At 38.9% G+C, this 12761-nt stretch overlaps 1 protein-coding gene across 2 annotated transcripts in view; it reads left to right on the top strand.

Annotated features, from left to right (window-relative positions):
* Positions 1-12761, top strand: part of COL14A1 (collagen type XIV alpha 1 chain) — a 250358-nt gene that overhangs the window by 219135 nt on the left and 18462 nt on the right. For both annotated transcript variants that reach the window (XM_027854062.1, XM_027854061.1), the window contains exon 46: positions 2044-2232. In XM_027854062.1, coding sequence (XP_027709863.1) covers positions 2044-2232 — 189 coding nt within the window. The remainder of the gene's footprint in view (positions 1-2043; positions 2233-12761) is intronic.

The following is a 12761-nucleotide window of genomic DNA, read 5'->3' as shown; positions in this document are numbered from 1 at the left end:
AGGGTTGAGATTTTAAGCAAAGAGCAATGGAAAAAATGAACAAGGTATTTCGAGAGTGGAGGACAGTGTGGAATTGAACTATTTAGCTGTAGGATTGAGATGAGAAGGGGAGGAAGATGAAATATGAGAGGGGTTAATGGCCTGAGAAAGCACTGAGCTGTGGAAGGATTAAAGATCATAATAAAGACTAGGGATCGGTTTGAGATAGTACTGAGGCATGGAAGCATTAGAGTGTATGATATGGGCTAAGAGTAGGTTTAAGAAGGATAAGACATAAGGAAGAAATGAAATGATAGGAGATTAAGGTCAGATAAAGTAAAGTCCAGGTTTTGATCATGGATATGGAATGCTTATGGGTAGCAGTGTGATTCAGGGTGTGATTATCTATGTACATGAACCAACCTACCTCTTGGTGGAGAGCAAGAGTAGGAGTGGAGTGGAGGAATAGGTCATGGGATCAGATATGAAGGTGGAAAGGAAGGTCAGATCCTGGGATGTGATCTGAAAGGCACAGTGACAATGAAAAGATCAGGCAACTTGGATTCTAAAGACCTAAGTTTAAGTCCCACCTCTGCTGTATGACTTTTGGCAAGTCAATTAATTAGCCTCAGAATTTTTCTAACTGATTAAATGAAGAAAATGTCACTTACACTACCTACTGTATTGGTTGTTATAAGAATCAACTGCATAATAACACTAAAGCACTACATATGACTGTAAGCTGCCAATATTGTTATAATATTATCATTATTATCATAATCATTATTTTTTAAAAGAACCTATCTTTTAATGAGCAATTATGGGCAGTAATTGATGAAAGAAGCTATATAAAACCTTATATGCTAATATACCCAGTGGTTTAGACAAGATATCAGTTCAAAATTCTTTTGAGCCCCACAAAGAGCTATCATAAAGTGCCTAAAAGTAAAATTAAAACTAAACCCCTGACCCAGAGCCATACTGCATTTTATTTAACAAACAATTCTTAGTAAGCTTACCCAGCCCAAAGTATATCAGAAGTAACAAAATAGAAAGGAGAGGAGGTATTTGGAGAGGGTCATCAGGGGCATGTACATTAATACCAGAAATAAGAGCTGACACCTTGACATTGAGAAAGGAGACAGGAAGATTAAAAAGTAGGCACAGAGCTGTGATTCTGCTTAATATGATAATTAATGTTAAAAACAATGGCACTGAACTTTTAAGAAAAGTTTGATTATATTCAGTATGCATTGTTTAGACAAATTATGAAGTGTTTTAGAATGATTTCCACCAGCAGAGATGACAATTTTTAAAAAGTTTCTCATGCCAAGGGGTAGGTTTCAGTTCTCTGGATAGTTTACTTATGACATAACTTATTCCCTGACACTGCTGGATGAAATAAAGGACCACCTAATTCTATGCTCAGAATTAGAATTTTAAAAGAAATAACTGAGCTAGAGAATTAGGGAAAGAAACCCAGAATTTGGGGGTGAGGTTTTTTTTATTTTTTTTTTCACAGTTAGTGGGAGTTTTTGCAGCTGATTCATGAGCAAAGGTTCCTGCCCAAGGGACAAAAGAAGGGCTTGGCAGCTAGGAGGTGTGTTGATTCAGGGCACTTGTCAGGGGGATTGCTAGCAGCAGGGTGGAGCAGGGTTTTGTGGGTTGGGAAAGAAGTCAAATAACTTAGGAAAAGTTGCTGGAGAATGAAGCAGCTGGGTGAAGGGTCAGGGGTCAGGTAAATGTTGGTGGTAAAGACAGGATTTATAACTAAGAATAATCTTCTGCTCTGTGGTGTTTATAGAGATGTTGAAGAATAGTTGGGCGCAGAATTCCAAGCACATTAGATGTGCATTGAACTCAATCCAAAGTAAACTTTAAAAAAAAAATTGGCAAATAACACTGTTTTAGAGGGAATACTTTCTTTCATTTACTGAGGGAGGGGGAGGCTGATGTATTGTTAGAAAGTCAAACACCTCTCCCCACCAAGTCTAAAGTAAAAACTACTGTCCCCCTCCTTTTGTGAAAAGTTGCATTAAGTTGATTTTCTTTTGTTTTGTTTAGGTCACATGGCCAGATACACGTCTATCCTCAATCAGATTCCAAGTCATTCTTCATCCGTCCGGACTATTCCTGGGCCTCCTGGTGAGCCAGGAAGACAAGGTTCTCCTGGTACTCCTGGTGAACAAGGACCTCCAGGCCGGCCAGGCTTCCCAGGCAACCCAGGCCAGCCAGGGACCCCAGGAGAAAGAGGTAGGTTGGTTCTGAGCAAGCCAGTGAGATTATAGTCAATTACTGGTCCTGTGCCCACTTTACCTCTCTGAAAGGGTAAAAGGAAGCCACAGGTAGCAATGACTTTATTGAATGTGAGTGTGATTTTCAAGTCTGCATGCCTAAGCTCATGAAGGCACTTCCTCTTTGATGAATGATTCATATATGCCTATATAAATTGGATAGTCTTCATTTAAAATAAAAGTTTGTCGTTTCCTCTGCTGTACCCCACGTATTGCCGCACTTGGTCCTATACTGCCTTGAACCATGCTTTTCTGCTGTCAAATCGCTATCAATCAAAAGTGTCTATCAAGCACCTTCTATGTGCTGGGTGCTTTGGATAGAAAGGCAAAGTGAAATAAATAGTCCCTGCCCTTGAAGAGCTTACAATCTAGCTGGGGGAGACAACAGGTACATCTATGAGAATATGCAAGATAGCTGACAAGGTACTTTGCTGGGAAAAGCACTAACAGCTGGGGGAATCAGGGAGGACATCATGTAAAAGGTGTCATTTGAGCTGAGCCTGAAAGAAACCTGATTTTCTAAGAAGTGAAAGGGAGGAAGGAGTCCACTGAAGCATAAATGGGTATTTACAGCACAAATGGGAGAAGGAATGGAGATGGAAGAGGGCATGTTGTTTGTGAGAAATGATAAGAAGGCCAGTTTGGCATGACCACAAAGTGCATTGAGGGGAATACTGTGTAATAAGCCTAAAAAGGCAGGCTAGTGCTAGGTTATAAAGGGCTTTGAATGCCAGGTAGAGACGTTTATATTTTTATCCTTGAAATAATAGGGAGCCATTGAAGGTTATTGAGTAAGAGAGTGACATGATCAGGACTGAATTTAAGGAAAATCACTCTGACATCTGGGTGGAGGATGGATTGTAATGGGAAGAGGCTTAAGACAAAGAGGTGAATTAGGAGGCCGTTATAATAATCATGAGGAGAAGTAATTTGGTTCTAATGGTGGTGATTGTGTGAGGAGAGGGAAGAGGATAGATGCAAAAAAAAATGTAGAGGGAGAAATGCCAAGTTTTTTGCAATTGATTGGATTTGTAGGGTAGGGTGGGAACAAGTTAGGAATGAGGCCACTAGGTTTGTGAGTCTGGGTAATGAGAAGGTTGTTGGTACCCTCAACAGAAATAGGGAAGTTTAGGAAAGGGGTGGGTTTGGGGGCAAAGATAATGTCTTCTGTTTGGATCGTGTTAAGCTTGAGATACGTATGCAACGTCCATTTGGAAATGTGCAGTATGACATTGGGGATGCAAGACTGGCTCTCATCTTGTGCTCTGGGTACTTACAGCTCATTGCAGGCCAGGAACATGCCTCTTCCCCTCCCCGGTACCTCAGTATCAAACACAGTGCTGACTACTGAGCAGAGCGAAAACTTGTTCAGCTGAATAAGATTTTCACTCATCTGCATTGATCTTTTAACCCTAATTGCCTCATGTAGAAGAAGACTGCAAAAATGTTAGAAGTAAAAAGATAGACAAATTCAAGAATGGTGAGGGGAGGATTGATAGCAACAACCAGTTGGAATCTTTTCAAGGTCACAGTCTGTAGAAAACAAATCCAGGAGAACACTTGGCCATCATCTAGCCTTCTCTTATTCTGTACCTTTCCATATTGATTACTCCAGTGTGGTTTGTGTACCTAAGGTTATGACCTTTTCTCTTTCAGAATGTGATGTGCAAACCGTCCATTAACAAAAGCTACATAATTCTTCTCTTGTATTTTCTGGAATAGATGGGAGAGAAATGTTCGACATGTGTTCTCATGCTTCTTTCCACAGCCATTTTCTCACCCCCAATTTTCACTAGCTTACTTCAGCTCTCTCCTAAAGCTCCAAAAGAATCCCCAAAAGTCATTGGCCTTTTACCCTACCCCTGGATGTCTCTGTGCATTGCTGCATTTGCCCTTTCATTCACACTCTTCTCATCTGAATTGTCTTCCTATTCCTCTTACTTGAATTCTGTTCATCTTTCAAGACTCATCTCACATCTTTTTCCTCCACAAGGCCTTCCCTGACCACTCAATCTCTAGCAATCTCTTTCTTTTCTGAATTCCTTATCCATTTTTCCCCCTAATATATGGTTAATTCTATGCCACTGTTTGGATATTTACCATGCACTATCTTGCCTGTATAGGCAGTACAGGGAGTAGGAAAGGACTGAACTTAGAGGCAGGAGTTCAAATCTCATCTCTGATCTTTACTAGCAAAAGATCCAGGGGCAAGCCACGTAATTTCTTTGAGCCTCAGTTTCCTCATCTATAAAATGGGGATTGTAATATCTACCTCAGGGCAGTTAGTTGGTATAGTGGATAGAGTGCTAGGCCTGGGGTCAGAAAGACTCATCTTCCTGAATTCCAATTTGGCCTCAGACACTTACTAGCTGTGTGACCCTGGGCAAGTCACTTAACCCTGTTTACCTCAGTTTCCTCATCTGTAAAATGAGCTAGAGAAAGAAATGGCAAACCACTCCAGTATCTTTGCCAAGAAAACCCCAAAAGGTGTCACAAAGAGTCAGATATGACTGAAAAATGATTAAATAACAAAGTATATATGAAATAAATATAATGAGAATAAATAGTAATTGATACAAGTAATTAGAGAGGGAGGACACTAGCAGCTGAGGAGATCAGCAAAGGTTTTAAAAACCTTAAAATGCTATATAAATGTAGGTTATTATTTTTATGTCCTCTATCCTCAACCAGACTATAAGCCCCTTGGGGATGTGTACTCTGTCTTTAAAATCTTTGCATTCCTCACAATGCCTAGCATAATGAGTGCCTTGTGCTCAGTAAATATTTGTTAATTTGCTACTTCCTCCTAATGTCTCTAGATAATGATCTGACTCTTGGGTGAGATACACAGAAGGTCCCCTTACAGAGCACTGAGGATCTAAAAGCCCAAAAATCCACCCCTTTCTCCTCAACCCCACCATCAGCACTGCAGCCTATAACATGGGGTTAATATATGAGTTGTGACTGAAGAATAGAAGCACCAGTGATTAAGTCACTCCAGCACAGTACATTACAAAATCTCTTTGCTGTTCTTGGAAATGCTAGTTTCATTCCTGCTAGATTGAGCTACAGTACCACTTGAACATGTTAAGTTACAGGAAGACGGGTTAACAGTTCTCAAACTGTGACCAGGAGACCACCTGAATGTATCTTCATGGTATAAATCCCTTAAAAACACAGGCACAGAACTCAACCCAGACACAACACCATCAGAGACTTGAATGGCAATCAGTTGATTAGTAGACATTTATTGAGCACCTACTGAATACTTGCATCTGTGTTAGGTGCTGGGGATACAAATATAAAGAATGAAACAATCCTTCCCCTCAAGGAGCTTACGTGTAGGTATATGCTGAATAAATGCAGAGAAAATAAATACAAAGTAGTTAAATGGAAGGCGATATGGAAGTAAGGATACTAGCAGCTGAAAGGAATCAGGAAAGGTTTATCGAAACAATGTGGCAGAGACAGCAGCAACACAGTGAGTACAAGTCTTAAAGATTGTAGAAGAGAATTCTTCCCGATTGCTGTCAATTGACAATTGGACTACTTTGCATCTTCAGGCTTGCAAAGCTGGCTCCCCAAGAGCACCTTCACTTTCTTCTAGATACTCAGCTTTCTAGGTAAGCTTCCCTCACAGACATGATAACGGAGAAATTAGTTTCCTTTTCTGGTCAATTAGAATCATAGACTCCATTCAATTAGAATTGTAGAGAAAGAAAAGATTTTTAAGATCATCTAGTCTAGTCCCCTCATTTTACAAAGAAACTGTTTCCCAGAAAAGTTGTAACTTACACAAAATCCCATAACTAGTTATTGGTAGAGCTGAGATTGAAATCCAGGCTTTTGTCTCTTTATACTATGAGGAATTTTTTTTTAAGAATCTTTTTACAAGACAACTAAGCACAAATATAATTTCTAAAGACAAAAAATAGGGGCAGCTAGATGGCGCAGTGGATAGAGCACCGGCCCTGAAGTCAGGAGGACCTGAGTTCAAATCTGGCCTCAGACCAAACACTTGACACTTACTAGCTATGTGACCCTGAGCAAGTCACTTAACCCCAATTGCCTAAAAAAACAAACCAACAAACAAACAAAAAAACAAACAAAAAAAACAAAACCATCTGTAATTTGGGGCAGCTAGGTGGTGCAGTGGATAGAGCACCGGCCCTGAATTCAGGAGGAACTGAGTTCAAATCTGGCCTCAGACACATAACACCTACTAGCTGCGTGACCCTGGGCAAGTCACTTAACCCCATTGCCTAACCAAAAAAAAAAAAAAAGACAAAAAATAAAGCAAGATTTAATGAAAGGCAATAACAGTTAAAATGAGATATATTATACAAATAACCTTTAGCTAGTTATCAATCACTGCTTAAACTATCACTATTTTTCTGCGTAGCCTTGAATAGAATTCTTTTGTCAACTCTTTCTGAAACACTTAGAGGTAAAATTTTCCTGAAGCATGTTTTCTAAAATATATTTTTAACATTCATTAAAAAAATTTAAGTTCTAAATTCTCTCCCACCCTCGATCCCCTCCTTGACCCATTAAGAAGGAAAACATTATGATACTTATTATACATGTAAAGTAATACAAAACATATTTCCATATTGGCTGTGTTGCAAAAAGAAAAAAAGCAAGAATAAAGAAGAAGAAGAAAAATATGTTGAAGCATATTATACCCCCCCCCCAGTATATATGTAATATTTTTGATCAGTTTTGTATCAAAAGCCTTTGCAGGTAGCTTAACCCCTTCCTTTGATTTGGATCTTTGACAAGAGAGACCCAACTAGTTATAACTTCTTCAAAGCTGAGACAGTAAATTATTATTCTAAGCCTTCCAGTTAGAATGTTGAGTTAGAATCCATCAGATAGATATAATCCTCCTATGGCAGCATAATATCTTCTCTGTGATTCTTTTCTCCAATTAGTTTTTTCTTCACCTCACAGGCCTCTCCATGTTTTGCACTTTGAAGCGAGGCTATAGTTTTACTCATTTCACATCAAACTGTCCTTTAGCAATCATTTCAAACAAGATCAGATGCCTTTGCCTCCAAAATATAGCTTCCTTCTTTAAAAGAAATCATGTCTTTTTTCAAAGAGTTAAAAATTCAATAGCATTACAATATAATTTTGTGACATCTTTAAATCAAAACTAATAAGATTTTTTATAGTCAAATGATTTTAGCTCAAACAACATCACAAGATATATCCAAAAAGTAGCTTAACTTCTGAATGTGATACTGAATATTGTTTTCATTGCTTTCTCAAAATAAATTGGTTACACAGGGCATATTTTTCCTCTCTGTGGTACTAATAATCAAATTTCTTTTTATCTATTTTCTTTTCCCAAGAATAATGCTATGGCCTTGAAAATGCATGTACTTGAAAATGGTTATTTAACTGGTACTGATTTCAGTTAGCTATAAAATAGAAGGTATTGTGCAAATATATGAAACAACCATTAATTTTCAGAATATTGTTTCATTATTGAATTTCAGCTAAGTGGTTTATGACAAGGTCATAGCATTGTGAAAAGGGAAAATATTCAACCGAGAGTTTTTGTAAATTACATGTGTATAACTTTGTGACTCTTCTTTGTATGGTAAGCTGATCAACCAGTATTTATTGAGGTTCCACTATCTGCTAAACACAAGGCCTCAGTGCTTTAGAGAAAACAAAAAATTTGGCTTCAGACACTTACTAGCTGTGTGACCCTGGGCAAGTCACTTAACAATTGCCTCAAAAAAAAAAAGGAGGAAACAAAAGCATGTGAGATAGTTCCTTCTCCTCCAGGAACTTAATGTTCTCAAAGAAGAAATAAGGCAGGTAGACATGGGGTCATAACTTTAGATCTGGATGGAAATAACCCTAACCCTAACCCCTTACTTTCAAATGAGGAAACTGAAGGCAGAAGAGGGCAAGAGATTTGTTCCAAGTCACACAAACAGAGTGGTGGAGCTGGGATTTGAATCTAACTTCTTCTGGCTCCAAAGCCATGATCTTTTCACTGTATTGTGCAGCCTCTCCTTTATATTTCTAGACCCTAGGTTCCTATTAGTGTGGATAATGAATCTTATAAAGAGGCCACATGGATTCAAATTCACATTTGAAGTCATATGCAAAATGTGGTGATTGGTTCAACTCCATGGAAATATGCAGTACTAATTTTAAAATGTGAATACTTCACAGGATTCATTATTTGAACTAATAAGGATCTAGCTGCACTTTTTCCCCAATACCCAGGTAAAGTAGGTGGCATAAGTATCAGTATCCAAAAACTAGATGGTACAGTGGGTGCTTTATCTAGAGAAAGGATGGCCTGAGTTCATATCTAACCTTAGATACTTACTAGATGTTTGACTCTGGGCAAGTCACTTAAAATCTCTCAGCCTCTACTTCCACATCTGTGAAATGGGGATAATAAAATAACTCCCGGGATTGTTCTGAGGATAAAATGAGACAACATTGATAAAGTATTTTGCAAACTTTAAAATGCTATATAAATACTATTGTTATTATTATTGTCCCATTTTATGAGTAAGGAACCCATTTTTGAGTCAGAGATGTTAAATGGATTGCCCATGATTATATAACTAGTAAGTATTAAAGCTAAGACAGGAGCCCTGCTTTCCTGGTTCCAAATCTACTGAAACCACACTATCCACAACTTGAAAAGCCATGATAACTAATAACACAGTATAGTATATAATCAGTGGTAAATGGGAAATAAAATAAGAACTATAGAAGTTCAGAGGAGAGAGAAATCATTTGGAGTTGGGATGCTTAAAGAAGGTTTCTCAGAGTGAGTGAGCTCTGAATAGGCATGTGCTTAATAAGTATCATTTGGTGATGAGAGTTTATGTATAGCACCCCTTCCTCTTACTTCTGAGCAGGATGACTGCTTCTTTTCCACCATTAAGATACTTTTAATTGGCTACTGATAAAACTCCATGGATATTGTAAAGCTACAACCCCTTTCTCCTCAGGCCTTTTTTTTTTTCCTGCTGGCCTTGAGGCTGTCTGAGCTAGGGAAGGTTGGTGAGGGGTTATGCCCTTCCTCAACATTGGACCCACAACTACAAGCTCATGGCCTTCCAGGTAAGCCTATGTCTGGTATAGGGCTACTTTTGTTTATGTCTTCTTTCCTTTGGTTCAGGGCCTTGTAAGACCATGAAAGGCAGCTAGTGTCCTCCCCCTTTATCATGTATGCCCAAGAGAATACTAAAAAATGAATGAATAAATAAGCATTTATTAGATGCTTTACTATGTGCTAGTCACTGTGCTAAGCTCTAGTGTTACCAGTAACAAGAAAGCACAATAGTTTTTTGATCTCAAGGAACTTACATTCGAATTTGTTGTTGTGGTTGAGTTGTTTCAGTTATGTCTGACTCTTCATGATCTCATTTGGTATTTTCTTGACAAAGATTTTGGAGTGTTTGCCATGTCTTTCTCCAGCTCATTTTATAGACAAGGAAACCAAGGCAAACAGCGTTAAATGACTCGCCCAGGGTTACACAGTTGGTAAGTGTCCAAGGCTACATTTGAACTCAGGTCTTCTTGACTCCAGGCCCTGGACTTTATCCACTGCATCACCTAGCTGCCCTTACATTTTAATAGAGGAAGACACTGTGGGAATGAGAGTCAGGGAAGAATGTCAAAATAGGAGTGCTGATTTGATTATTATTCCCAAAATTAGAGTTGCAAAAGTAGTGGTGGGGGGAAGGGGAAAGAAGCATGTCACAAAGCTAGATGACTGGGAAATGGCCTGGTACGTGGAGGTTCAGGGTAGATAAGGTGAGAGCTCACTAAACACAGAGCCTAAGGGACCAGAAATCACATTGGGATTTCAGGGCAGAGGGTCATTGACGTATCATATACAATCATTTCCTAGATTACCATGATGGATCGTGTCATAGTTTCTTTTTTTTTAATTAATTAATTTATTTTTACTTTTCAACATTCACTTCCACAAGATTGTGTTCCAAATTTTCTCCCTATCTCTCCCCTCCCCCCACCCCAAGAGAGTATGGATTCTAAATACCCCTTCCCTCAATCTGCTCTCCCTTCTATCACCCCCCTCTTCTTTTATTCCCTTCCCTTTCTATATATCATAGTTTCTTAAAACATCTGGGGGCTGCTAGATGGCACAGTAGATAGAACACTGTCTGTGGAGTCAGGAGGACCTGAGTTCAAATCCAGCCTCAGATGCTTACCAGCTGATTACCTTACAAAACAGCGGCCCCCCCCCAAAAAATAAAACCCATCTGTAGCACTTTCTGATATTGTGGTAAGATGACTTTCCTTGAAATTTGAATGACATTGGGAATCTCTGAAGGATAATAATAATAATGATGATAACAAGCGTTTATACAGTCCTTACTATGTGCCAAGCAAACACTGTGTTAAGTACTTTACAAATACAATCTTGTTTTATCCTTATAACAATTCTAGGAGATAGGTGCTATTAATATTCCCATTTTACAGATGAGGAAACTGTTCAGGTAAGGTTATTGTGACCTTGGATAAGTCGTTTAATCTCCCTAGGCCTTAGTTTCTTCACCAGAATAACGAATGGGTTGAACTACAGGTCCTCTGAGGTCCCTTCCTGTTCTCTATCTTTGATCCTATGATTTCTTTGAGTTTTCTATTTATTTCTTTTTTACCTGCCCCTATTTACCTTTTCAATCTTCTCGCACATCGCTTCCCTCTATAATCAAGCAACACTGAACTTCTTGCTGTTTCTCATGCAAGATATTCCATCTCTTCACTATACCCTTTCACTGGCTGTCTCCCCATTCCTGGCATGCTTTCCCTCCTCATTTCTGCCTCCTAACTGACTTGCCTGCCTTTCTTCAAAATTCAGCTCAAGTCTCATATTCTTCTTTTTTTTGGCTAGGCATTGAGGTTAAGTGACTTGCTCAGGGTCACACACAGCTAGTGAGTGTTATGTGTCTGAAGCTGGATTTGAACTCAGGTCCTCCTGAATCCAGGGCCAGTGCTCTATCCACTGCGCCACCTAGCTGCCCCTCAAGTTCCATCTTCTGCAAGATCTTCTTATTCCTCTCTCTCCCACTACTAGTACCTTCTCTCTAAAATTGCCTCCCATCATGATAAGCATGTATTACTTGTATATGCATATATGTATATATGAACATATTATATGTATACACATACACACATATGTCTTGCTTGCATGTTCGTCTGTGTCATTAGAATGTGAGCTTCAGAAGCTTTTCCTGGTCTCTTTACCCATAGTGCCTTCACACAGAGATTACCTCCATCTCTGTGTGTATGTATGTATGTATGTGTATGTGTGTATATATATATATATGTATGTGTGTGTATACACACACACACACACTCCTTCTCTCTCCATATATTTGTGTGCATGTTTGTGTTTATGTGTGTGTGTGAGTTTGACTATAGTTGTTTGCCTATTGTTTGCTATATCAGACTGTGAGGTCCTTGGGAGAAGCAACTGTTTTTGCCTTGCTTTGACTTTCCACAACCTAGCATAGAACCTGGCATTTGATAGGCACTTAGTAAATGCTTGTTGACTTGATTTGCTATTAATTGGTTGTGATGTTTCCCATTCCCACAACATTTCCTGGAAAAAGTTAAATGGAAATCACAGAGAGATAGCATCCTAATGACTGTTTCTGCTTTATCTTACTCATTTCCCTAGTTTTTTTTTTTTTATGTCAGAGGCCTTTTTTCTTTTCATCTGCCAACTCCCTCGAGTCATGATAGCATTAAGTAGCTTAAATTGAGGGTTAAAAAATAAGTTTGAGTGGCATTTTTTAATCAAGAGCAAATTTCAGGTCTTTGTCTAAGATTCTGAGCAGAGGAAGGCTGCTCTTTTCCCCATGTAACTCCTAAGACTAATACAGTATTATTGTTTGAGGAGGAAAACCTCTGAGTGACCTTTGAGTTCGAAGACTTTCCCTGGCCCACAAGACCAAGGTTCAAATGATTCCAGTGTAAGAGAAAAGGGCTAATGTTCATGCCTGTCAGTCTTAGGATTCTGTGGCTGACCTGAACAAAGAAAGGCTTTGTTATAGAAAATGGACAGGGGGAAGGGAGAATGTAAAGATGAAACATACTGAAGGACAGGTTGAAATTACACTAGCACACAAAATAAACACTGAAAATTAAGAGCTGTCCCTTCATCCTTAGGCCAGACCTCTAAAAGCGAATGAAATTCCCTCTCAGAGATTCAGAAATTGCAGTGTAGTGGAGAAAGGCTTATCCCACTGAAACTAAGGAATGAGTTCCTGAGGCTAAAGTGTAGCTAAGTATGGCTGAGAAGGAGCAGAAGTTAGGACCAAAATGACTCCAAGATGGAAGAGGAGCAGTGGTTATCTGCATGGGTCTCTCATGTTTATTATATTTCCATGGCTAAAAGCAGCTATTGGAGCCAAAAAGAAATCTGGCAGCAAAATTCAATTGCAGATTTGGAGGGAGAGCCGAATAGACACTGGC

The sequence above is a fragment of the Vombatus ursinus genome, unplaced genomic scaffold (genome assembly GCF_900497805.2).
Source record: "Vombatus ursinus unplaced genomic scaffold, bare-nosed wombat genome assembly UNPS02010284.1, whole genome shotgun sequence".
Lineage (NCBI taxonomy): Eukaryota > Metazoa > Chordata > Mammalia > Diprotodontia > Vombatidae > Vombatus > Vombatus ursinus.
This window is presented reverse-complemented; position numbering and strand designations above follow the sequence as displayed.